The sequence below is a fragment of the Corvus hawaiiensis genome, chromosome 5 (assembly GCF_020740725.1).
Source record: "Corvus hawaiiensis isolate bCorHaw1 chromosome 5, bCorHaw1.pri.cur, whole genome shotgun sequence".
NCBI classification, from domain to species: domain Eukaryota; kingdom Metazoa; phylum Chordata; class Aves; order Passeriformes; family Corvidae; genus Corvus; species Corvus hawaiiensis.
The window spans coordinates 59,954,290-59,979,927 of NC_063217.1; the positions used below are offsets into that span (position 1 = coordinate 59,954,290).

Sequence of the window (25,638 nt, forward strand, 5' to 3'; positions counted from 1 at the left end):
CCACTCACCTAAACAATCTATAGTAATCAATGCATTTCTAATGATCCCAAATACTTCTCGAAGTGACTCTGGTTTGACTATCCAAAGCATTCCATGAAATATGCCCCCCCACACCCATTTCATCACTGTTCAGGGCTGTACAAAATAACACATGCACCACTCAAACCTCCTGCAGGACCCCAGAGAAAGAACTTACTGTGGCATGCACCATAGAACCAACAATATCTAACAGTCTCCAGTTACACTGACAAGCAAAGGGTAGGCCCTCAAACCTGCTCACCAACTTGATTCCTGAAAAAGCTACTGCATCTTTGTTAGACAAAACCAAATTTTTATCCCTCCACTTATGGACTTCTTTCAAAGTGTTTCTTTCTGGTCACACAGAAAATCCCTGCCTACTTTTCACGCTCAGTTTTGTTCTTTCAAACACATTTTCAGTGTTCCTTAAGAAGAAAAACATCTACTAAAGGAAAAAAAATAATTCAAGCAATATAAGCTTCGAAAGTATATTTTCTCCCAAATACTATGTTGTCATATACAGTAATTCTAGTGGTTCTGTAGTCCTTGTGATACAATTTTTTGCCTGTCCATTAGGGATGACAGTGAAGAGAGCTTCCATTCACAATCCACTGCTACACCACCTTCTGCCAACACAGAAACCTCCCCGTGCTACCAAGGGCTGACACCAAGTGGATGGTGTGGCCACAGAGCAAAGAAGATACACCAGAGTAACTCCTCTCCAGTAAACACTAATTGTGGCATGGACTTTGAGTTACTTAGATGTGGAAGGCTTGGGAAGAGAATACTGGAACTGAAGAGACCGCTTCATTTGCAGTATATAAAGAGTCTTGAGAACCAGTCAGTTTTGAAAGGGCTGGCTCTTTTTAAGCAAGAGAAGTCAAACAATGCCAAAAAATAAGCCCACTGAGCCAAGAAGGCAGGAAAAATATCTTGGAACAAATGCAAGATTCCCAGAAGCAGTGACGGAAGAACAAAGGAACTGGAGTCTGTGGTTTTACTGAGGGTAAATCTCCTGTGAAAAATAAACTCTTTTTCTGAAGTCTGTGATTCTTTGCTTTCCTGACAAGTTGTTCCTGCAAAGGGTAATTAAAAAATCAAAGCCTCAACTCATCACTAAGTAAGAGGGGGAGAGGTAGGGCAGTGAGATAAACTAAAAATAATCAGCATAGAGAACAGGTCAGCTAAGCCTCGGACAAAATCCTTGTTCTCTGAGGCTGCATTTCCACTTTTGAAACCAGAAGCTAAGCTTGATTGCAGAAATACAAGTCTGTTCAGAAACTCAGTTCTGTCCCTTTCCCATTTTTGTGTGAAGTTCTTGCAATTTCAACTAACTGTGAGTTTTACCAGGAAACAGAAAGTGAGAGATGCCACTTTTCACAGACAGCTCTTGAGTTGCTGTGCCTCCCAGCACTTTCCCTTGTGAGTGCCATTTTCCCTGGCACCTGTCTTGTGTATTGCTGTTCTCTGGACTAAGATCCTGGTTCCATGGCCCAGGTTTCCTCTACTCAAGAGGATCAAGCATAGCCTAGTGTCCAAGTCCCTTAACTGAGATGCCTTCTGCTAGGAAGCAAAACTAGTCACAGTCCACATCCATGGGGGTATGGAGGCCTGTGGGATTCAGAGACTGGATTCTGCCTGCCATGGTGATTGCAACCCAGACCTGCTCCATTTCTGTCCTAGGCACAGCCCAACCAGCCCATACAGCAAAACACAGGGCATATCACATGCCAGCCACACAAATATTTATGAACTGATGCCAGAACACAGGGATTACCTAAGTGCTTCTCTTCAGTATGAACAAGTTCCAGAAGCTGCCATTCTCTTTTCCATCTAATCTTTTACTTCTGTTCCCACATCCTGGAATACCATCTTCTCACTAAGACAGTTGCCTGATAAACTACATTACTGCCATGGTCAGGATTTAAAAACAGAGCAAAGCACAAGAACGTCATGCAAACATGGAAAGGCAGATTTTAATATACAGACCAGGTCTGTCTCCCAGCCCCCGTCCCACTCCTAGTTGTGTTACAACAACTCTTACTTTTGCTTTCCTGGAATTACAAGAAGGCTTCACTTCCCATATCAAAACAAAACTGCCAGCAGCAGCATCCCAAGCGAAGAAAGGTATCCCTAAACCACCTAAAAACTAGCAAAAGAAAGGGGGAAAAAAAAAAGTCTTTAAAAAACTGTCTCTTCCGCACAACTGTTAAACTGATCTTTCAATTATTGATATTTTGCTATCTTGCCTTCTCAAGTGGCCACTAAACTGGAAGCTGCCCAAATCTTTATTTGTATTTCAAGACAACAGTCAATGAGAAGTCTCACAGCCTTACTTTAAAAAAGTGAGCAGGCCCCTTGCAAAGCAAGTTTGCAATCTGGGACTGCAAGTGGAATCACTGTTTTTCAATAGTGATTTCAATAGTGAAGAATAATTTAATCTAATTCAAATCAGGAACAAAGATAAAACCTACTCCTATTTAAAATCAACAGCCTCATATTAAAATGCCATTTATACCAGTATATTAAGAGAAAAATGACACTTTTGTAAATGGGCTTGCTCAACATGGCAGTGAAATATTCAACGTGAAGTACTTTTATCTCGTTACATAAAACAAACGCAACTTGTATAATACCACCGCAAATACTAAATTGTTATGAAAAAGAACATGTGAATGTGCCTATATGAATTCAGAAATAAAAAAGAGTGAAAAATTATATCTGCTGAAGTGAAATTAACTGAACAGAAATTCTCTGTGGCAATACTTCAGCAGCTTCACCGAGTCAGCCTATCAGTTGTGAAGGCTGGGGGATGGAAGGAGAGATATTGCATAAAGTGAAAATACAAGTCTTCTCTTACAAAAGTCAATACATCATCTTAACTTAGAAAAAAATGGTCCCTAAACATCCGTAACTACAATCAGTAATTGTCATTAAAAGCTCTCATTATATAGAGTAGGTGTAATTAGAGCATCTTGCCCGCACAGGGTGCAGCACACAGAGAATGCTGGAAGGATTCATAAATTAGTGCCAAATCAGTCTCATTCCCAGCTACCACACAATCGGCTGTAAACCAGAAAAATTGTATTTACACACATTAAGGCAAAGCCCACTGGCCTCTACAAAATTAGCCTAAACATGAAATGCAGTTATTTGAGGGACTCCCTATTTCATTATGTGTCTCAGGAATAAAGGATAAAGTTTGCCATCAATAATGCTGAACATATCTGCTGAACCCCGCAGATTCCAGGGCATTAATAATTTAAACTCTTATGGGAATTTTGTCATGGTGGAGATAGGACTTGTCTGCAAACGGAGCTCAGGGGATGTTCAATATGATCTATTCTAGTATACACACACAATTGCTACATTTATCATGATGCAGAGGAAAATGGTTCCTTCTTAAGGACTTCAGGAATGTTTCTTCTGTAATTTACACAACAAAAACTCCAAGCATTTCTAATAATAATAAAAAAAAAAATCCCAGCTTCTATAAAGATATTGTTGTAAGAATTACACTGAAAGGCTTCTTTTCTCCCCCCTCTATCACTTGTGCATGTACAGTGCTGTTTTCAACACATTATAAAACAGGATGGGAAGAAAGGAATCCAGCTCCTGAGAGTAATGTTGTCTATGCAAGATGCTACTGCCAGCACAGATAGTGCATGAGATTACAGCCTAAGAAATAAAGCTGTATGACTCAAATATTTATACTGGTGCAAAGCTAATAGCTCTGTATGTAACACAGTCAGCTATGTGCACAACTACTGGGTGCCAGAGCAAAAATCCCCTTTTGCACATGTCAGTGAAAAGCATGGAAAGAACACACCCCTTTGAAGTGCTCATGGTATTTGTGTAATATTAATTATAATTACAATTATAATTGCAAGAGTAAATTCGGGCATTCCTGCAAGTAGCTAATCTAAGGTAATTCTAGGTATGGGCACATTCACACTGTAACAACTGGATTTGTGTTCCAGTATAGCATAGCCATTTGCCACACTTTTGTTCTAGAATCAAAGTAAGCTCAAAAAAGCTTCAAAATTAGATAAGAAAAACCTTCCTTTCACAAGCAAGCCCTAATTCTTAGACTACAATTTGCAGAAAAAACTTAAAAAACATTTCTGTCCACATGCTTTTAATGTGCCCACATTGTATCTCTTCACTATGCCAGGCATGCATAACCTGATGTGTACCACAGTTCCTGAGTGGCAGAAGGACAAATGTTCCCCTACAAAGCTCAGGCACTAGAAGCTAGTGCAGGAAAACACCTCAAAATAATTGCTAAATTTGCTAAATTTGCTATATTTCTATTGAAGTAATATGAATATATAGGTGATCAGAAAGAATCTTAATGGCACAAGGAATGCCTCAGCGTCTCAGTCCAGCTGATTAGCTCTTCGCCATGATTTAAGACAGTCCCTGTAAAATCTGGAAGACAGCATCCAAATCCTCTACAAGATTATTGCCTGATTGCCCATGAAAACTGAGCTCTGAGTTCAGTTCAAAAATTTATCATGTAATGTCATAAACCAATTATTTTTCTATTGGGATATTTGTAAACAGAATCAGTCTGGAAAATGTAATTGAAAAGTTTTTCACTGTAGCAGCTTTTACTTGATGCTAACACCCTGAAGAGCTATGTTCCCATCTCAGCATAAACAAGTTATGCTAGTACTGGCTCTCAAATTGTTATTTGGACGAGGCTTCCTGTGTTTCTGATAAAAAAGGAAGAAACCATGGGAGCAAGAACAACAGATAGGCAGAGGATGTGGGGCAGTGGTGCAGAGGGAATAAATCTGCAGGACATTTGAGGTGCATGCACCCTCCTGCTGAAACAGGAGCCACCCCAGGTAGGGGCTGCCTCAGGACAACCCCAGTCCAGCCTGAGCCAGAACTTGCTGTTCTTCCTTCTGCATGGAAGCCAGCACAATCCAGGCCCTCCCCAGAGATCTGCCCATCCTCTCTTGCTTATCCAGTGGGTCATCTTAATTTAGTCCTCCTGCTCTCCAGGGCTCTCCTGTCCCAAAATCCTGCTTTGTCACAAACCTCTTTTTAATCTGCTTGGACGTTTCAGTGCTTGACCGAGCTCTGATGTCTGATGGATCACCCCCTTGCTAGTTCTCCAAAGAGAAAGAAAATTCTTACTCTGACAGGGCTTTAAGAAATCCATGACCCAAGTATGTTACCAAAACCTTAACTGGACAGCCTAGGGACAGCAAGTACCCCTGCAGAAAAACATACACCTGTAAGTCCTAATGTGTATCTCACTATTCCAGGGTGTTTGAACAGCTTTATGAAACAGATTGATAAAATCGTAGTGGTTTTTTTCTATCAGCCATGGCCCTTTACTGCTCCTATAGGAAAGCACAGTAATTATTTGGAAGAGGCTGTAGAGGGTTTTTAACAGCTTATAAAATAATACCAACAGCAAATAAAACAAATTATACCTCCTCCCACATATTATAGACTCTATCATTTTCTGTGTATTATTTGATAACACTGGCTTGGGATGTTCTCAATACAAGTTCAGCTGGCACTGGACTGTGCAGTTGTCTGAATTAGCATAACAATTTTAATCCCAAGAGTTAAGAGAAATCAGATTGAAAAATAAAAAAGGATCCAGCATAATGCTTTGTAAGCATTTATGGTGCAATAATTATGCCACAGCTTGATGTAGTAGGACTCCCATAACATATTTTTCCAAATGCCATTGGAGTGACATATCCCATTTCGACAGACTTTTATGAATGAGGGGAGGAACAGCCCTCCACTAACTGCTTCTGCTACTGAGATGATAGTAATGACGAAATTCTATTTTAGTTCTCTGACTTGAATACATATACACACTGACTGGATTTTGAAACTGCAAGACAAAATAGCAGATGGGCCAGCTTTGCTGGGAAACCCACACTGTAATTAGGAAGGGAAGGGGGAAGAGGAAAAAAGAAAAAGCATGCAGCAAACCCATATTTACACTTTTATTAACTGAGTGACTAAACCAGGCAGTAAGGCAGTACTCTATAAATATTAGGCTTCATCTAGATTTTATTATTTTGCAAGCTGTTTGTGTTACAGTGATGCTCTTAGCTTGTATTTTAACTACCTACTAAAAATATGAAAAGCAATAGTAATAAATATATTTTATACATGAGTTCATGTAACAGTTCTTTGTTGGGGACACTACAGAGTCTATAAAATGAATCTGTAGTCTTTTGCTCTGCATTAATTGGCCTGCAAAGTAAGGAAGATGGATAGAAGCTGTTTCTCAAAGTCAATGACCACAAAAACCCTGACCAAAATGCTATACACGAGTTAAGGCTACAGTAAAATTGACACTGTTGTTTTGCCAAATGCTTCATTGTAGTGCATTATCTGTGTTACAAATGCACCAAGTGGCCTTTCTAGGGACTGTATACAACTTCATATGATTTTGCACCCCATTGTAGGGAACTCGATTCTGTAGCAGATCATAATGTACAATGATCACCACTGAAGGAACAAAAGCATGTGTCTCTAAGCACCAGTTATCAGAAATAAGAAACTAAGCTATGTCTATGGAAAACAGTGCAACCTCTGGGATTTATTTCTTCTTATGAAAAAAAAAATAAACTAGATGCATGTAAAATACTTAGAACCATTTGTAGCCTTTTCAAATTTCTAAATACTGGTTTGCCAGCTGCATGCTATTTCCCAGGATGCACTGGACAGACACTTGAATATCTGTTTCGCTTATTAAAACCAACCTTTCACAACAATATACAGAACATTTACAGACCATGGACTAGTTCCTCCAGTCAGAGCAGAACTGCTGCCAATACAAATACCATGCCCCATGAGCTGATGGACAAAACAGTATTGTCTATGCAAAAAAACCCCAAACCAAAACAAAATTAAAGGAGCAGTTCTTGCACAACAGCATACTTTCAGCACCAGCAGATCCAGGAACTACTTAAGAAATAAATCCTGCAAAAGCTCTCCTTCCCTCGCAATCATTTGAGGTGATGGAGGACAGCACCATGTCCCTGTTGCTGTCCCCCCTGCTAGCCAGATATTGGGCTATTGTGGGGATCCCACCACACTCTTCTAACAGCAGTCCAGAGTGAGAACGACACTGACTGTCCATCGTGCTGAGCAAGAGCCTCAGTACTGCTCCTTACTTTAAGAGACTCTGTCTTCCAATCCACTTCCTATTTTAATTTGTCCAAGAATTAGACCTCTTACAGATTGATTACTAGCTCCAGGCACCTGATAAGTCATGGCAAAATTAAATTCACAGTCTAGTACAGTTTATTAGCAGGTTACTGAGCTGTTAGAAGAAAACACCCTCACTACTCCTCTCCCAATGCCTTCCTCCCATGCTTCACACCACCCACACAAGAAGGCACCTGTACATCATGGAGCATAATGTCTACACAAAGCCTGTGAAGTCCAAAAAAGACTGACCTGCAAATTAACACCTTATGTCACTTTGTGTGGAAGGACCAGATTCAGATTTCCCAGTGTCTGCAGATTTGTACAGCAACACTACTAACTTTCAGTCTCCTTCCTTTATAGAAATTGCATTTACCCACAACTTTGTATTTGCACTGCATGTGCCTGTAAAACACCTAACTGGCAAATAAACCTACACTGTGCATTTATCTACCTGCATTACGTATTCTCTTTCCAAGCAAAACTCACACAAGGCTGCAAATTCTGTCAGCTGGTCATCACGTAATATTAAAAAGATTACAGGGGAAAAAAATAAATCATAAATGCACAAGGACCTTCTCCCTAAACTGCTGCACTATCTCACACAATAAAATCAATAATTTAACTAGCTGAAACTTCACATGTGCAGGGCACTGCAAGTAGACCAGTGGCATTTTCACTTCAAATTTATATAGTCTTTAGTCAGTGTACTTAATCTGCATTTCTAACACCTGCTTCAGTTGGCTGTGAAGTGCAATGTTATCTATAAAATTTTCTTTCATCTTTGTACTGTCCATCTAACAAAAAAATTTTATGATGGTGGATAATTATTTGACTTTTAAAAGGATATGAAACTTTTCACATGTTTTTTGATCACTGCTTGAAAGACATGCTCATATATTTGACATTTCATTTTATTAAAAGGTTTGAGTTTTTCAAAAACCCTGGCTTTCCCATTATTCATGTTATCTAATCCTATGTAATATAGTTCTACTTCAAATAGTTAACATTTGCTTTCCATATAGTAGTAAAAATGTGGTTAAGAAAGCAGACCACAATTAAGCAATGAGGTCCGACAAGGTGTGCATTTTCAGGCTACCAGTGCTTTCCTCAAATGCACCAGGAGGAAGAAGCCAGAATGACTTTTCCACTCAGGTGGGCACCATTGCTGGCACTGTATCTACCACAGTACAAGGTGATGTGGAAAGAATATGAAGAGGGGGTGAAACCATGTGCAGCTTTCATCTAGTGGATTTATGTCAGGAAAAAAGCTGTTCCCAGTCATGTACAGTCTCAGCCAAGTTAACCACTAGAAGAATAAAGGTATCCAAGGAAAGTGTCCCATCTTGAGCTTTTAGTACACTGGTTGAAAGAATATGAAAATCCCTTCTGCATATATTAACATACAAAATTATCTATTTGACATGGTCACCTAACTCAGATACAAGTGAAAATAATTCTTTTTATTGGGAAGTAAAAAATGGCAAGTTTTCAAACATTCCACCCCTTGTACAGCACACTGGGTTTATCATAGATAAAGTCAGATGATTGTCCAGTCTGATCTTCCACCAGCTCTCAGGGAAAAGACATCACATACCCTTCCCTGCAACAAGTTACGCTGAAGTGACCAAGGAGGTACCATCAGAAAATAATTGAGAAAATGAATTTTGTCATACAAGCTTTTTTAGGAAGAAGTAGAAACAACAACTAAACAATTTACTTACCATTATATGAAAGTAATCAGGAGTAGATGGGTGGAGAATTGGAATGAAGGTGGAAGAAATAAGATGCTGGGAAGTGCATTTGCTCATATTTCATGCCAGAAAAGTGATAAACTGTATAAGCAAGCCTGCATCTCAAGGGATTACCTCCAAGATGGTTTGGATTTTGCTGGGGTGCTGTTTTGGAGTGCTTTTGTTGTTGGACATAGTTGCTTATTTTTTGTTTTTTCATGACATTAAAATGAAAACTCTAAGCCTGAATAGACAGAACAGTGTTAAAAGAAGCCAAGTAATGACTGATCATAAGTTAAAACAGTTCCCTCCCTCCTTCATAATCACTGGTCTTTTCCAGTGTGTGCCATTAAGGATAAAAGCTGAGAGCTGTTTTGATACCTGGAAAGAAGATAAGGCAAAATAATAATGAAGGGGGCCTTTCTGCAACAACACAAGTACAGCTATTAAAAAAAAACCAGAATTCATGAACTACTCCTGTCTCATACTGAAGGGTCATGATAGTTTCCCAAAACTGGCTTTAAAAAGGGCAACAACAAATAACAAACACAGATTTCCAAAGGAAACTCCAGTTTTATAACCATGCCTTACTTGCTAGTTGAGCTAAAGACTTTGTGAGAGCTTTTGACCTAACCTCTGGCACCTCCACTAAGACAGTATTTGTCACCCTGACAGCAAGGGGAATGATTTCCAGGCCCTCAACTTAGAGTAATAATGACATCCCTCTTGTTTTCACCCCTAGAGACGGTGGACTGCTGAGTTTTGAACAGGCTCTGTTCAGTCAGATAGAGAAGAACCACAGGAAAAAAATCCAGGCAGAGATTTAACCTGTTCTGGGCCAAAAATCACACAGCTTAATAAATTAATGTGTTTAGAATATTTTTACTCCCACAAAGAGGCAAGTAAAGGTGAAAGAAGGCTTGTATAGAACTTGTATAGAATGCAGCACTGGTATTGCTGTTTATATTACATGCTAGAACTCAACTCTGTCTAGCTACTGAATCCACAGATGGACAGAGAAGGAAAAAGAGCTCCACGCTCCCTGACGGATTAGTGTAGGTGACTGCTCAGCACACCAGCTTGTGTTTTACAGCACACATACACAGATGCTGGGTGAAACACCTCCTTGCAGCAGCACTAGTTCAAAGTGCTAATCAGGCACAAGACAGGGGCTTAAATACCCCTGTTCCCAAGGAAGTGATGATTTCTCTCCACTCTCTCTCACCCCACACACACTTTTCCTATGCAGGTGACTAAAAGCTGCAGCACAGAGGAAAGAACATTGCTCCATTTCAATCAGAAACTAAAACTTTGGGGGAGAACATTAACAGCAGATTCTAAAAACATTTTCATTTCCTTTTGATGAATTTTTTAAAAGTAAGGGAGAAAATTACATATTTTGTGCATTTCCAAATCTGTCTGCAGGGAACATTTACCCTTAAATCAGGCCAAATGACTACATGTTTGTGTACAACCACAGCCCTAGAGGAATGCAGAGGCATGCTTCTTCTACTATTAAAAGATACTACAGAGAGGGCAAAATGAAAACCAAATTCTCTTTCACAATGCCTTCTCAATTTTTCCTTGATGCACCAACCTACCTAGCATAGAGAACCAATAAATTCAAACATTTGGTTCCTACAGACACAAGTAAATTTTTGCAAGAATTTTATACCTCTTGCTTTACAAATAAACTGTTCAAAGTTTTGTAGGTGTACATTTTCATCTTTTTAAAAAAAGCACATGTTTATCCAAGTAGTTGTCAGAAACAAATAAAGCAGCTTTTCAATGCAAACATTTTTTTAAAACTAATTTTAAGTGATGTGACACTGTTCCATGATACAAAGTCCAGTGACTTAACAAGAAGTCAAGCACCTTGATCTTACTTTATAATAGAACAGGTGATATTTCTTTCTGTTAATTTCACTTTCTTTATTTTGGAGTGAAAAAACAGGAAACTATTCTAAAACAGAAGACAAAAAACCATCACAAACTAAAACCAGGACCTTTCAACATTATGATATGCACACAATTACACCCTGGGACAATTGTTTGTTTTTATTTGTGGTTTTTGGTTTGGTTTTATTTCAGGTTCTGACCAATAACCACAGTAAGCAAAACCAGGGGAAAAAAGCCCAAAAGAAACATATTCTTTTGACAAAAATGCTGTTTTTACACTACAGAGGACAAGGACAAATCTTGTTAATTATGACATAAGTAATCTTAGACAAACTGATTTTATGCTAGAACTGTGTATCAGCACAGATTTGCTTTACATACTAATCCAACAAACCACCTGATTATAGAATATTAAACAAATACATTTCTTTGTCTAGATGTTCTCCAAATGATAGTTACCAAAGACAGACACTTTTGATTCAGTAATTCATTAGCTTACACTTGAAATGGAATCAAGCTTTTTATAAATTTCCAGTATGCAGTCTCCATTAACAAGAGAGATGACTTCACCACAGTCACAGAGGCACTTTAATTTCCAGTTTCCCCACACTATATGATCAGAAGTAAAAGACCAGATCACAAAGTTTAAGGTACTTTGAATGCCCAGTCTTGGGTTGCAAAACTTCCTTCCCTTCTACGTTGCAATTCCTAAGTGACAACTGGACTGGAAGAACAAAGCTGCTTCAACTCTCACGCTACCTTTCCTGAGTTCTGCCTCTGAATTTTTTCCAGCAAGATCCACTTTTACTGCTTGTTTTACTAACTCAAGAAATGCCAGTGGCACATATATCCTCAGCTCTCTCTTTTCCTAAGAGCCTGCTAATCCATGGAAACAGTAAAGAGCGGGGCAGGATTCAATCTACTGTCTCAAAAGCCATCACCAAGTACCATGCCAAGCAAGCGCACTAGATGGGGTTGCTGACCAAAAAAAGAAGGTGCAAGAAAAAAATCCTACCTGTTTGCTGTCATATAAGGAAGTGGAAAAAGCAGAATATCCAAATATATTTATCTTCAGAAAGGCAGCAGTTAATTATCTTTTGGCCACAAAGATAATACAAAGAGATGTATTTAATGGCCTACTTATCGCTATCTTTAAACAAACTTTTTTTGGCAGAACTGACTGCTTGAGTCCCATAAGACCATGCAAGATGAATTAAATGATCAGTAGCAAAAGCTAATGGGAAAACTAAGAAAGCCCTGAGACCAGCTACAGCCCTCATAAGTTCTACGCATTTGACAGCTAATGGTTTCATTTTTTGTTATTATGTAGATTTCAAGGCATTTTCCTCTTGGCCACTGTAAAAAAAAATACAGGGACTAATCATTGGCCATCTAGAGGACATTTTTTTTTAGACCTTGACTGCACAATTTCTCTCCTCTTGGTTACTGTTACCTACCCTCCTTCTCTGTAACATTTCAAAGATAACCAACAGCAGTGCTGTTATTTGTTAACTGGTTCTCTGTGCTACCAGGATCTGCAAATCCCTACTGACTTAATTGGTCTTTTCAGACCAACTGTGTCATCAGTGACACCACACAGTGGGTGTTACAATACTCAGATTTCCAGTTATCCCTCTACCCGATTTCTCTCAATCCCTTGGGAGCAAGATCCCGTTTATTCTCTTTGAGTATTGCACCTTTATACGTACTCCTTTTTTTTTGTTGATTAAAGGAGTTCAGCAGTAGTCATAGACAGGCAGGTTTTTTTTTTTATTATTTTGTAAAAAATTCTACATCTCATTCTAGCTGATGCCCACTCTGTCCAAAGTTTGGCTTTGGGAGGGGAAGAGAAGATCAATAAAGGAATACTGGGATGGGTGAACATGCCTAGCAATCCCTCAAAATAATCATGTGTGTCAAGGCTCTTTTTTTAAGCCCATGCTAAGGGGTCTTTTTCACAGGGAGCTTTGTTATTCTGCCTTGCTTGTGCCAAAATAGTACAAACTAACTCAAATTTAGGTATTAAACTGAGCATGCTATACACTGGAACTTTACATAGTAAGAGTGAAGGCCTACATGCTTTGAAAAGTCACTCGGCAAACTTGGAAACGATGCCCAAGCTTACTTTGAGATTTCAGCTCCAGCTAGCAGAAATCAAAATAAGGATGTTAAATAACAACAAGAGATCCCAGCATCAGCCATGAAATAAGTTACAGTAAGGCAACCTAAGTGGCTCCCAAGATTATTTAAATTCCATGGAATATAAACTCTTCCTGCTTGGTTCATAATGTCTGGCCCAAACACTTGCTGTGCTGAGGTCTGCTATCCCCTCCCACTCATGCAAAAAACAATCCTTCAAGAATGAAGTGCCTTCCCAAGTGCCTGATTAAGAGGGAGAACTTGCTCAGGACTTGGAGAGTTACCCTGATCAAATTCGGAGCACAGACCAGCAGCACCACTGTACTGCTCACAGAGGAAGAGGAGACCACTTCCAAGAGTGTGGTTGCTCACCATAAAGCAGCTCCACTTTGAAATTAAACAAGACTGAATCCAGAATTCAGCACCTGTTGTGAACAGACTTCCTGGCAAGATTTCCTTGTAAACAGCTAGCACAGTAAAAAGGGAATCCCAGATGACTGCTCTGCCCCTTTTCATACTGCAAAGACACAATTAAGAGGGAACAAAGGGGTATACAAACATTTGCCTGATTTTAGAAAAATATTTACAATGTTTGTACTAGAAATACTTAAGTCAGATAAGGATATTTGTCCTAGAAATAACTAAGATTAAAAAAGTGGTAATAAAAAAAGCCCCAAATAAACCTAAATCATTCAACATCCATTAAGGTAAAATAAAGCAAATAAATTCAGCCAATTGGTTATTTCCATATGGTTGGATTTCTTTAAATAGTAATGAAATCATTGCTAAAAAATCCATTGTTATTAAAATAAAAAAGTTGGCTCAGCCTACCAAAATTAGATTTGTAAGTTGCTGGTCATTCTCATAATTAAATCTGTGTCACAGATTTGCAAGAAAAATGGACACTATGACTAATGCATTTACTTGCAGCACTAGTGCTGTCAGGCTGTGTAAATCATTATGCCTGCTAAAGCAGACTAGATAAGAATTCCATACATTTTCATTAACCAACTAAGCTGGGTGTATATGTGAGAAGCTAACGTTATTCTCTGCTAGCTTTAGCTTGAATTTGGAAGACAATGTAAATAAAAACACTAGCCTTGATTTGATGAGCAACGTGGCTGCTCCAAAAATTATTTGAGCTTTTTGAACGACATGACCCAGCTCTGTCCCCTCTGAGAGATGGTCAGATAAAAGAACAAACCCATACATACTTAGTTTGGACAAAGGACATTAATGCAACAATGGGCATCTGAAATGTGCCTTATTGCATCTATTATGTTGCAACAGAGAAAGAAAAGCTAATCCAAGACAGCGCTGGAAGAAGTCTTAACCAAAGCTTTGCTGTTTTCTCAGGAGCACAATGGTCACCAGAGCAGAGTCCCCTGAATCCTCTCTTTTCCTCTTGATTCCCTGTCACCACAGACCTTCAGATCTTGGTTACAGTTCTTTGTTTAAGGTGAAGCTGATGGCTGCTGCTTTCACACTAACTGTTCATAACCCCAAGGCACTGAAAAATCAGCCTACACTGACTCACACCACAGGCTGGATATTCTCATGGGTTTCCCAGCCCATGGTCTCAAGCAGAAAGGAGATTAATGAGAGGTAGAAAGATTAGACAAGCCTGGTGTAGTCTAGTAGTGCAGAGCATTTTGTGAGGACATGGTGCTCTGGAAGTCCGTCTCCCACGCTGTCACTGCAAACTGAGTGCAGCTCTCAGCCAAGCCTGTCTCCAGTGCAGGAACAGCCTCAGTTACAGGTATGCCCTGGTGGACAAAGCCAAAGGAGCTGAATGGCTCAGGCAAACACCATGAACAACCATCAGCACATGTTTTGCAGTCTCCTGCCTATTGCTCTGTGATTTGGATATTTGCAAGTATTTCTCTTCTTTTAGAAGGAGAACAGAAATGCTTAGGAAGCATGGCAATGCATACAACATTAAGAATGTCAGTAGACCTATACTTATCATCCTAGGCAATTTCTTTAGCCTTTAGGTGCAAAAGTATCCTCTGCTACAAGTGGAAGCAACTAAGACTGTGCTTTATCTCAGCATCTTGGCATATGCATGCAACCTTGTGATAACCAACCACCCTGTATCAGTAAAATGCTATCAGATTACATTAAAACCCCATTAAGAGGAAAAACTGAAATCACTTCTTATGTTCCACAATTATTGTAAACCAAACTGCTTAAACGAGGGGAGGAGATAATGATATTAACTACCCAACTCAGAGCAATCCTCTGTGGTATGAGTCTAAATATTCTCTTGGCTGAAATTTATGTAAATTGAATTCATCTATCGTTAGTTATTACTAACCTAGCTATATAAAAACACTTTTCTGTAACAATTATTTTTTTCAAACACTGTGTTTTAATTAGATCTGGGACGTTATTAACTAAGTCAATAAAATAATGTAAATATGTACAGTATCATTCCATGCATTGCTTTGTCTGCATGTTTATAGGAATATGGGTTTTGGTGGAGTTGAAAAAGAATTACTTCGTGGCTGGCTGACAGTTTTTGTAAATCTCTTTACCAGTGAAAACACTCCCAGGTCCTTAATCTAAGTGCATTTCTGCTCATCAAGATATTTTTGGCATTTCTACACTTTGTGCATCACAAGATGTTCCCTTTTATCTGAATAAGCTCATCTCAGTATCATTCTAATACTATACTGAGTATTTTCCTGCAGACATTTTGTTCCACAACTTACTTTCATTTAACTTCTCAAGCATTATTTCTTAGTCTTAAGGGGGGGAAAAAAAAAGGGTGGGCGCAGGAAGGAGAGTAAACAGCACTGCACATCTTTCAGCCCTTCTAAATCACACAGGCACTGGCCCACAGGGCATAGTCTGAAAAGAGAAAACACTGTCCTGGCTTTGTCAGAGCTACACAGCAAGTGCCACAACCTGCCCATGTGCTGTATGTGGTAAAACAAGGAACATATGAAAAATTTCAGCCTTGTCGAGGTCAGAGCCTTCCCAATTATCTCCAGGACACGTGTAACTATAAAGGTTTTGTCACAAAGGTATATAACTCCATCTAAGCCTGTCCACATACAGCTCATCACTAGACACTCCGAAGAGAAATACGGAAGTGATTTAGGTTCATCATGAATTGAAGATACAGGACATAGTTTCTCCACCCGTAGCCAAATCCGTAAGTTAGGCACCAATATAAACTGATGGATTCCCAAAACCACCACCAGGACCTTCCATTATCTTCTCAGAAACAGACCAATTATTTTTACATTTTATAGAACAGTCTTGACTTCAAACGAGTGTATATATATATATATATATGTGTATATATATATGTATATATATATATATACACACACACATTATATACACATGTATTTATTGCTTTGCCAGTTTTTCAACAGCAAACTTTCTTTGTAAGTGACCACACACATGCCAGTGCTCCACATCTGGAGCCACTCAATTCAAGGTCATGTAGACCTACACCCCTGTGAACCTACTCGAAAACAACTCTGCCTACTAACTACTGTCCCTGGCCTACTACCACATTTCAGTCACAAGGTTTATCCTATCAACTTCATAACTGGAAAGGTTTCTAAGAGCAAAGCACTCAGTAAACATATTTGTGATTTGTTTTCTGTCATACACATATATTCCCCACATAATCATGCTTTCGAAGTAGAATTACCACAACAAGTGTTTAAATGTGTGGATATATTTGTAATTTAATAGTAACCAGTGTCTTTACTGTCTTATTCTAAAATAATCAGTAATTAGAAAAAATCAGCTATGGCTTCATTTTAGCTGATCCTCAATATTTTTGAAAAGTCTTTCCAGGGAATTTTTTTAATAATGTTTACTGCAATCCTGCTCCAACATTTCCAAAAAGACCTGAAGGGAACAAAAAGTGAAATGAGGTAATTACATGTAAGCAGAACTTTCCAATGATCATGAACTAAGATCAAAACCAAAATTAGGCGTATTACATGAAGACAAAAAATAACTCAGCTTCTTCAGCTCAGATTTCTTCAAAGAGCTGCAAACAGCTACTAGAAATTGAAAATAAGTCTCTGTCGCTTTACTAAGAGCCAGCATTGTAGTCAGATGCAGTGGAGCCTAAACTCTTATTTGAAGCCAGAAGACATCTCCGAATGTCAGCTGAACTGAGCCTTTGGGTATTCTCAGAAACCTCTTGAACTAAAAGCTGGAGACAGCAAAGAAACCAGGAGCTTGTGCCAAACAACAGGAGAAAATATCACGCACACAGAGACTTTAGAGTTTTTCCAGCACTTCCACAGTTTGAGGCAGGCCCATGGAAGGAGGACATGACAGGTGACAAAAAGGACAAGTACTTGGGAACTGATATTTTAAATACAAGTGGTCATCTCTACCCCAAAAAACTTACATCCACCCTCCTAACTTTAACCTAGTCCCTCAAAAAAGCAGCAGCACAACACAACTTCAAAATGCCATGTGACTTTACCTCTTGGTAGTAGAGCTTTATGTACTTAAAACTCCTAAACACCAGCTTTTCATACAAAAAAAAAAAAAAAACAAAAAAACAAAACAAAAAAAAAAAACCAAAAAAAAAACACAACAAGAAACCAAACCATGAATAAAAAGTGAGTTATTTTGTACTCGCAGTTTTGATTTTAATTTCCTAATTTGAATTCTTTTGTCATTCATTCATTTTACACATCACAGTCCTTCTGGGGACAGAAGACTGGAATCACACACACATACTTCCAAACATGCATAAACTTTAGTAAGAACAAATTCAATTATTAGCTGCCTAAATAAATAAAACAATCAGTCACAGTAGTTTGCCAACATACAAAATAATTTTTTACTTAATATTCATTAGTATTTCTCTAAACAACACATCAGTAAAAGAAATCTATTCTTCCTTTCTTCATAAATATATTTAGTGTTCTTTACAGTGTCCTTTCCAAATGTTTTTAGACCATCAGGACCACAAATACTGCTTTTGCTTTTTAAAGAAACAGTTATATTTCCAGCTGGATTGATTGCTTTCCCATATCTAGCTATTTTAGTGTGTTCTTCAGAGACATCGAGTGGCTCCACTGACAGTAAAATATGCCAAACAAATGACAAGTCACTGAGTAAATTAGCATCTACTCTCTGATCAGCTGGGTCATGTTTTCTTTGCAAAATCCATGGCCTCTTGATAGAAAATAATGAGTATTTGATGGGCCTTATTAGAAGAATCAATATATTGATGCCCATGTCTGAAACATCTGCATAATAATAGATTCTGTTAACCCATTAAGGAGAAAATTAAGATGTGTTTACACATTATTAATTTACCACGAGCAGAGACAATTTGTTCACTACCTTTATTCACTACCTTTCTCAAGAGTTTAACAAAAAGAAAAGAAATTGCAGTATCTGTATTTAAGGGAATAGTGACATAAACTGAAAGATGATTCAAATTTTTCCATCTGAATGGCAAAATTCCACCAAAAATAATGTGAAAAAAAACCAAACACACCAGTGATACTGTTAAAAATGAGACTATTAAAGCACTTGCTATGAATACTGTGTTACTTACCAAAAAACTTCCAAAAGCAGAATTAAATATAGCAGCTGCCTAGAGAGAAAAAAAAGGATAAATATCACCAATGGTAAAATAGCTCCAATGCAAGAATAAAATGTTCTTCCCCCACCCAACAAGCTATTAGATTCTCCAAAGACACACATACACAGAGACCATTAGCCAGTTAGCCACTGCTTTAAAAATTGCCAGTCGCCTGTAACTTATGAAGACTGATGGATTCTGGTTTATGCATTCATAAATAACGTGCTGAAATGGACAAAAGCAGGAGGAGACGAAAACCCTTGCCGATAGACTGAAGAGGAATATCCACAAGAACTAAGAATATTACACAGAAGCTTGGTCTCACTGTTCGTGCTCTAAGTTGCCAAGAACATTTTTATATACTGACCTATTAACTAAAATAAACAATCTGATGTAACTAAAATGCTGCATTTTCATACACTTTTAACAATTTTAATGAAATAGTGATCTGGTAAATAAACTACTTTAATAGCTCATCGTAATAAAGTATTGACAGAGAGTATTTCCTGTAGTTTGACCAACAAATTTAAAATAGGAATAACAAAAATCCCAACCAAAAAAAACCCCACAATGACCCCATACTTCTGAGGCCAAAATGTCATTACTTTTCACTCCATAGTCTTTTAAAATAAGAAAATAAACAATTTTGATAATGACTTTAGAAGTGTTTGTGCTTACCTAAATATCCAGGAAATATAAGGTAGCAGTATTATTTCTTAATACGAACTCATTAAATTCCAGGAAGTTAAAACTTGAGTCTTGCATAGCTTTCCCCAATTACCAAGAAAGAACAGAAACTCTTGTATGGCAGCCAGTCTGATGAAAAGCCACACAGCAAAGGTAAGAGGAAAGGGAGGAGGGAAATCTACCATTTATGTGCCGATTTAGAGTCAAATTAAACACCCTGGACACTTCCAGCCACAGATTAATAACAAGAGGCTGCTAGTGAGTTGAGCAAGTTTGAATAAAGTCCAAAATCAGGGTAGGAGCAGTAGCTGAACCTGCCTTCTGCTCCATAAGAGGATGCAATGAAAATGAATGGGTAATGAGATCCTTGGCTCTAGAGAGCTTAGCTTTCTTATTCAAGTTCATAATTAATTCAAAGCTTTGATAATTTCATTAGATTCCTCCTCTGCTGGCCCTATCAATAAAAGATGGCACTGGACCACAGCTCCTCAGTGGCCCAAATACAGAAACAAATGCAGACTGGGAAACCTTTGCTGACTTGCTTACTAACAGGGACAATGGCATATGGCACTCCATGTTGTGGAGGGAGCATCTGAATAGATACAGCTAAATAAAACATTATAGTTGACAGTTGTAAACTACAGTAACATATTTTAACACCTCTTTCTCATCAGCATTTCTTTTTTGAACATTAAAAAAAAAAAAAAAGAGGCACAAGTCCAAACAGCTTCTCTTGCCAGAGATCATAGCTGAAAGGAAGCATGAGTAGTATCAACAATTCTTCAACAAGTGTGAATTAAATCAGGATTTTTTACTTGTATTTGAAGCTGTGCAACTGATACTTTCATGTAGCAAGGCAAAGACACATTACACGCATCCAGAGAAACCTAGAGCATGGCCACCCATCCTGATTTGGGGATCATCTAGAGATATGGCATTATTTTACTTAAAAGAGGCTGCAATTCCACTTCCAGGAGAAATTCTGTACCTGGAAAGGTGTTAAGGAGAGATACTAGATGGTGATATTTTGGCCATTAACAAACTTCTTTTATTCATTCCTAATCCATCTGGAAGATTTCTGGATTTTTAAAATATTCTCAAGTATATAACAGGGACTAAGACAACAATCTTGGACAATATTTATTCTTCAATTATTTAGCCAGACATGTGCAAAAGTCATATTTCACACCCAGTTCATGGGTACACTAGTTTCCAGTTTTTAAATCCCTTTCTCTGGAGTGTCAGAAATTATCCATAGCAGATGATGAAACACTCATTACAGGCAAAAGAAGAGGGGGAAAAAAAAAATCAGGAAGATTGCAAATTAAAGTACAATCATCCAGATTATTTGCCTCAGTGAGGGAGGACTTACATATGTCAATTACTCTACCTGCAGTTTTCTTGGTAAACATTTCCCCTGCAAAATAAACTTACAAGTAATTTCTTCTCATACTTACAAATCTGGGGCTTATATTTGCAATTCTGGTTCAGTTTAAACAAACTGGCAGTAAACTGAATCAACTGCTCCAATTTGTAATTAAACATACCTAGTAGCATGACCCGGTAGAATTTAAACACTTTCATGCTTCCAACTCCCTTCTATCAAAGGGATACATACCTCACAGGGCATTGTCAAAATTAATTCATTCCTTAAAAAGCACTCTGAAATCCTTAGAGGGATGATACAAATAAACATTAGTGCTGACACACGATACAGCCAGGCTCTTCATTTTCTATTTGAAACATTTATTAGTCACTATTACTGCATCACTCTTTTTTAGAGTTTGCTCTTTTTGTGCTGCAACAGATATCAGAATATCCGTGGTCAGCTTAAATGAAACAATAAAGCATGAAAACATTTAGATGTCTTTATCATACTCCAAGTTCAGATTTGCATGTGTTTGCAAACCATACATTGCATTTATGGTTAGCACGAGGGGAGAGCTCTCTATGCAATCCCTAGTAAAGTCCTTTCAAAAGGTAAGTGCATAGCCATGTATTGAAATGTAAGGTCAGACCACATTCAAAGGTACTAACAACTAGACAAATGTTCCAAGTTTGTATCAACTCAGAGACATGACTGAAAGTCACTGCCAAGACTCTTAACAGGGCAAGTACAGAAGAGCACGGACAGCATCACTTGAGTTAACAACTGTACATATTAGCTCTACTAAACAACCAATTCACTTATTATTAGGCAGGTACAATTTCAGTCAGCTCTATATGGCACTGGGCTCGAGGGAATGCTCTTGTGGTCTACATTTCCAGGGAGAATTCCAAATGAGAAGTGATTGGGCCACCTCCGAAGGACACCTGTCTGGCAGCACTTGGCAGAAACCTTCCTCTTCTCATACCCCAGTCTAGCACAAAGCTTCAGCCCTCCATCTCTCACCTTTTATCCTGGAATAGATGTATGGAAAACACTGCTAAGATTTCTACAGTGACAGCAACAAGATCCAAGACAGTCCTCCTGGCAACAAAGGCTAGTAAAAGACAAAGCCTAGAAGAAAAAGGCAAAGCTAAGCTACAACCAAGGGGCTGAGCATTTCCCCCCAGGTGTGAACCAAAATGGGCAAGTACTTCTATTTGTGGCAAGTATCCACAGCATTCAAAAGCACATGTGACTGGGCAGCAGACCAAACAAGTGTGTTTAGAATTCACAGAACACATTCTGAACTTTTTTCATTGCTTTTTTTTGGTACCAAACTAAACTACCTTGGAATTTATTAGACTAGATATTGTTTTGATAATAATGGAGCCAAACTATGTTAAATAACAGGAAAAAATACCCCAGCCACATTTGGAACACCTAGGTCAAACACCAGCATTTTATCATTATCGGCACAATTTCAAAGAAATTGTTACACGCAGCTAAACTGGGACTTCACTCCAGAGTACAGGCAAACAGCAGTGCCTCACAGCTTTGTATGTGCATCATAAAAAAAGGAAGAGATTTTCTCACCAGTGTGTGTATATTGCTTCAATACTAACACATTTGATTCTCAAGTGTCATTTGGCAGCCTTTAGGGAGACAACCTTCCTAGATGTACTTAAGCCTATGCTTACCCCCAGGCACCCCACAGCAGGGAAAGCACATGCTATGGACACCAGGGCCTGTCTGGCCCCAAGTCATCCCTGCTCTGAGAAAAGGACATTCCAGGGTCAAGGCCACAGATGCGGAGTAATGAAATCAAATAGTCAGAACATCCTGGAAGGAAGCAGCCTGGGCATCATATAGAGCTGTTCCATGTCTGTCTGCAATTCCTTGCAGTTAAAACCTTAGCTCTAGTGGGATGTACCACACACTAGTGGGATATATAGCTCAAGCATCAGGAATAAGACTAATTATCCTGTTTAACACACAAGGCACAATGAGGAAGAAAGAAAAGCCCAGAAAAGTAGAAAAGAACTGGGGAGAGACAAGGACTCTCACAGGTCTAGTGCAGGATTATGCAGCAGACGACAGCGAACACGATATGGTAGTGTAACATTTTACAGCATCCATATTGTTATTGCAAAACTTAATACAATTATGCCTCCTATTTGACAGGAGAAGAAAGGAAAAAAAAAAGAGAGAGGGAGACTGAAGAAAGTGATGGCAATGGTTTGACCAAATAGGACAGAACAGGAAATTTTATCTACCCAAAGAGATCAGTGTAGTTCGAGAAGGTGGAATAAGGCAGCACGTCAGAAGTAACTTGAATGAGTTGGCAGAGTCCCTTTAAACAACTCCTTCAATCTCCTATTTAAAAATAAAATCTCATGTGAGTGTTACCACAGCTCATGTCTTAACTGCTGGTTCTAATAACAAGATGTTACATCTCTGTAGAAAGCTATTTGCCACAGCACCGTTACTGCAAACAGAATATAAATATACCTAATAAGGTTTAATCTGTGTTACTGTTCATAACTATTCATCTGAGTTCAGACAGGAAAAAAAAAAAAAATATATATATACTCAAGTTCCTGGTTTCCAGCACTAAATTGAATCAGGTGTCCTCTTCTCTTAAGAAAATTAAGTTGCTTTTGTGCAAGAGTGTTTTAATGAGAACAGAGCCTGCCGACATTGATAAATGGGAATGACACCAGAGAGAGCATGTAAGCAGGACAATATGTGCATGTTACAGTCTTACAGGCTATTTTTCACTGACTATCCTGAATGACTTCGCTGTTTCTTAAGGGGCCTATTAATCTCAAATTTAGTTATTACACAACGTTTATTTGAACATATATTCTGTGGATGATGACAGTTAATAAAGGAAATCTTTTACAAGCTGTATTTTTACATATTGTTCCAACTGCAGCTCCCAGTCATTCTACTGTATTGATGGAATAACCTAGTTATGATGCAGGTTTAAAAAAGGCACATATATTCAGATTCCTTTCTAAGCATATGGGGAGTCTTAAATAACTGTTAAAATGCATATAAAAATCCTGCTACAGCATGGCAAAAATGAAAGAGGCAGTGTTAACTGCTCAACAAAATCTCCAGCTGCCCAGTTGCCCCCTCCAAGGCAAAGCATGTGCCTTTTTAACACTGCAGCACCATCTCTGGGAAACAAATAGGGTCTAGATTTGACTCTGATGTATGTACACTCCATACAGAATTCAACTGAAGCTGGAGTATGCATCTTACACATGAATCTGGCCCATGTGCTGTATATGTGACAGGCCACCACAACAGTTGCATTACATTTACAACAAAACAAAAACCACACAAAATCAACAACCAACCAAACACACGAAAAATGAAAAAACACAAAAGCCCCACAAAACAAAACAGCCACAACCCCCAGACTTAGATACCAACTAAATTTTGAGTCCTAAGAAATCTTATAAAAAAAGTGAGCTCATGTTCAAAATGTCTCTTATAAAAATACCAAATTACTTTAATTATATTAGTTGAGTAGAAATGTACATAACCTTACACTCTTGTAGGAAAAAAAAAAAAATCCAGAGGCACACAAATACACACACACACACACAAACTACACCCACCAACCAAGAAACCTCCAGTACACCAACAAAAATACCCCACCACCGTATGGAAGGGATTATGTATTTATCCACTGCCATGTCTCCTGTGGTCCAACACAATTTGTTGACTGGGAAAAAGATAGCAAAGATATCACCTAATTCCCAGCCTGCCTCTAGAGCTGTGCTGACAATATGAAAACATTGCTTTGTTTCAACTGTGTTCAACAACCATCAGTTCTATGGAAACTACACTGAAAAGGCACCAGAAAATGAAAACAAAATAACTAATCTGTTGTTTGTTTGCATTTCAGCAGGGGAACATCATCCAGAGAATGATGCTCTCTAAAACACCGTGCTGAGCCCTCTGTTCCAGGCTGCCAGGGGTTGCCACCACTTGAGTAGAAGTTGGTGCTGCTTCAGGCAGGCACATCATTCTGCCACAAGCAGGGCACAGAAACAAGCTGAGGCCTCTGCTGGCAGAAGAGTTATTGCCTCTCACCTCTTACTAGCAAAGTTGTTTCTGTTGAAAATCAGTCTTTCATTCCCCAATTTTTGTAGTTTCTCATAGTCATCACCACCTTTTGGTAAATAATATTTACAAATACAAAAACATCTGTTAAAAGGAAAGCTTTTTGGACACACTTATTTAGTTTAGGTGGTGCTTCCCATTGAAGGATTTCTTTGTTTCACCAATAATTTCGGCAATACCGAGGCAGATAAAGAAAACTATCCTGCTCGCTTTCCTCTTGTTAGAAATGCTAACTTGTCTCTACTGAGAGCAACTGGGATGACTCAAGGGAGTTCTGGAGTGTCAGCACGGTATTTCTCACTCAGAAGCAGGAGAAGAGAGAAACTAAAAACCAGGAAAGTATATTCATTGAAGTGTTTTTTGGTTTTTTTTTCCAGAGAGTAAAACCAGAATGTAAACATTTGTAAACAATTCAAATGGAAAATATTAATCATTTAGGTCTCAGGAACATTTATGTGTCACTCTTCAAATTTCTACCAATACTAATATATAGATTAATAACAGGAAATCCATGTTTAGCAAAGGTTGGAAAGTAACACTACTGTATGGCTGGCTCATTTTATTTGAGATTACTTGTATAACTGAGCTGAATGAAAATAAAGACTTTTGTCATCAGTATCAGAAAGATTACATGAAAGAAGCCAGGAGGAAAGAACCTCTGTCAGGAGTTGGAATGTCCATTCTCACATTGAAAGAACCAAGATTGGTCTCCTCAGAAGAGATAAGGTGCTTCATGGAACAGCACACAGTGCCTGACTAGCCCACACCATCAGCTGTACAATGCTGTCACTTTGTTCATAATTTCTTTGCTTTATCCTAAATGGCACACATCTACCCACTCCAGATGCTCCTGTGGCTGTGTGGCAAACAAAACTCGTGTG

The 25,638-nt window shown here is 38.5% G+C and overlaps 1 protein-coding gene across 5 annotated transcripts in view; it reads right to left on the reverse strand.

Moving 5' to 3' along the window:
* SLC10A7 (solute carrier family 10 member 7) overlaps positions 1-25,638 on the reverse strand; it is a 142,689-nt gene that overhangs the window by 77,461 nt on the left and 39,590 nt on the right. For all 5 annotated transcript variants that reach the window (XR_007203571.1, XM_048303328.1, XM_048303327.1 and 2 more), the window contains exon 5: positions 18,538-18,576. Coding sequence is in view for 4 of the 5 variants with exons in the window: in XM_048303328.1 (XP_048159285.1) it covers positions 18,538-18,576 (39 nt within the window). In the remaining variant the exon portion in view is untranslated. The remainder of the gene's footprint in view (positions 1-18,537; positions 18,577-25,638) is intronic.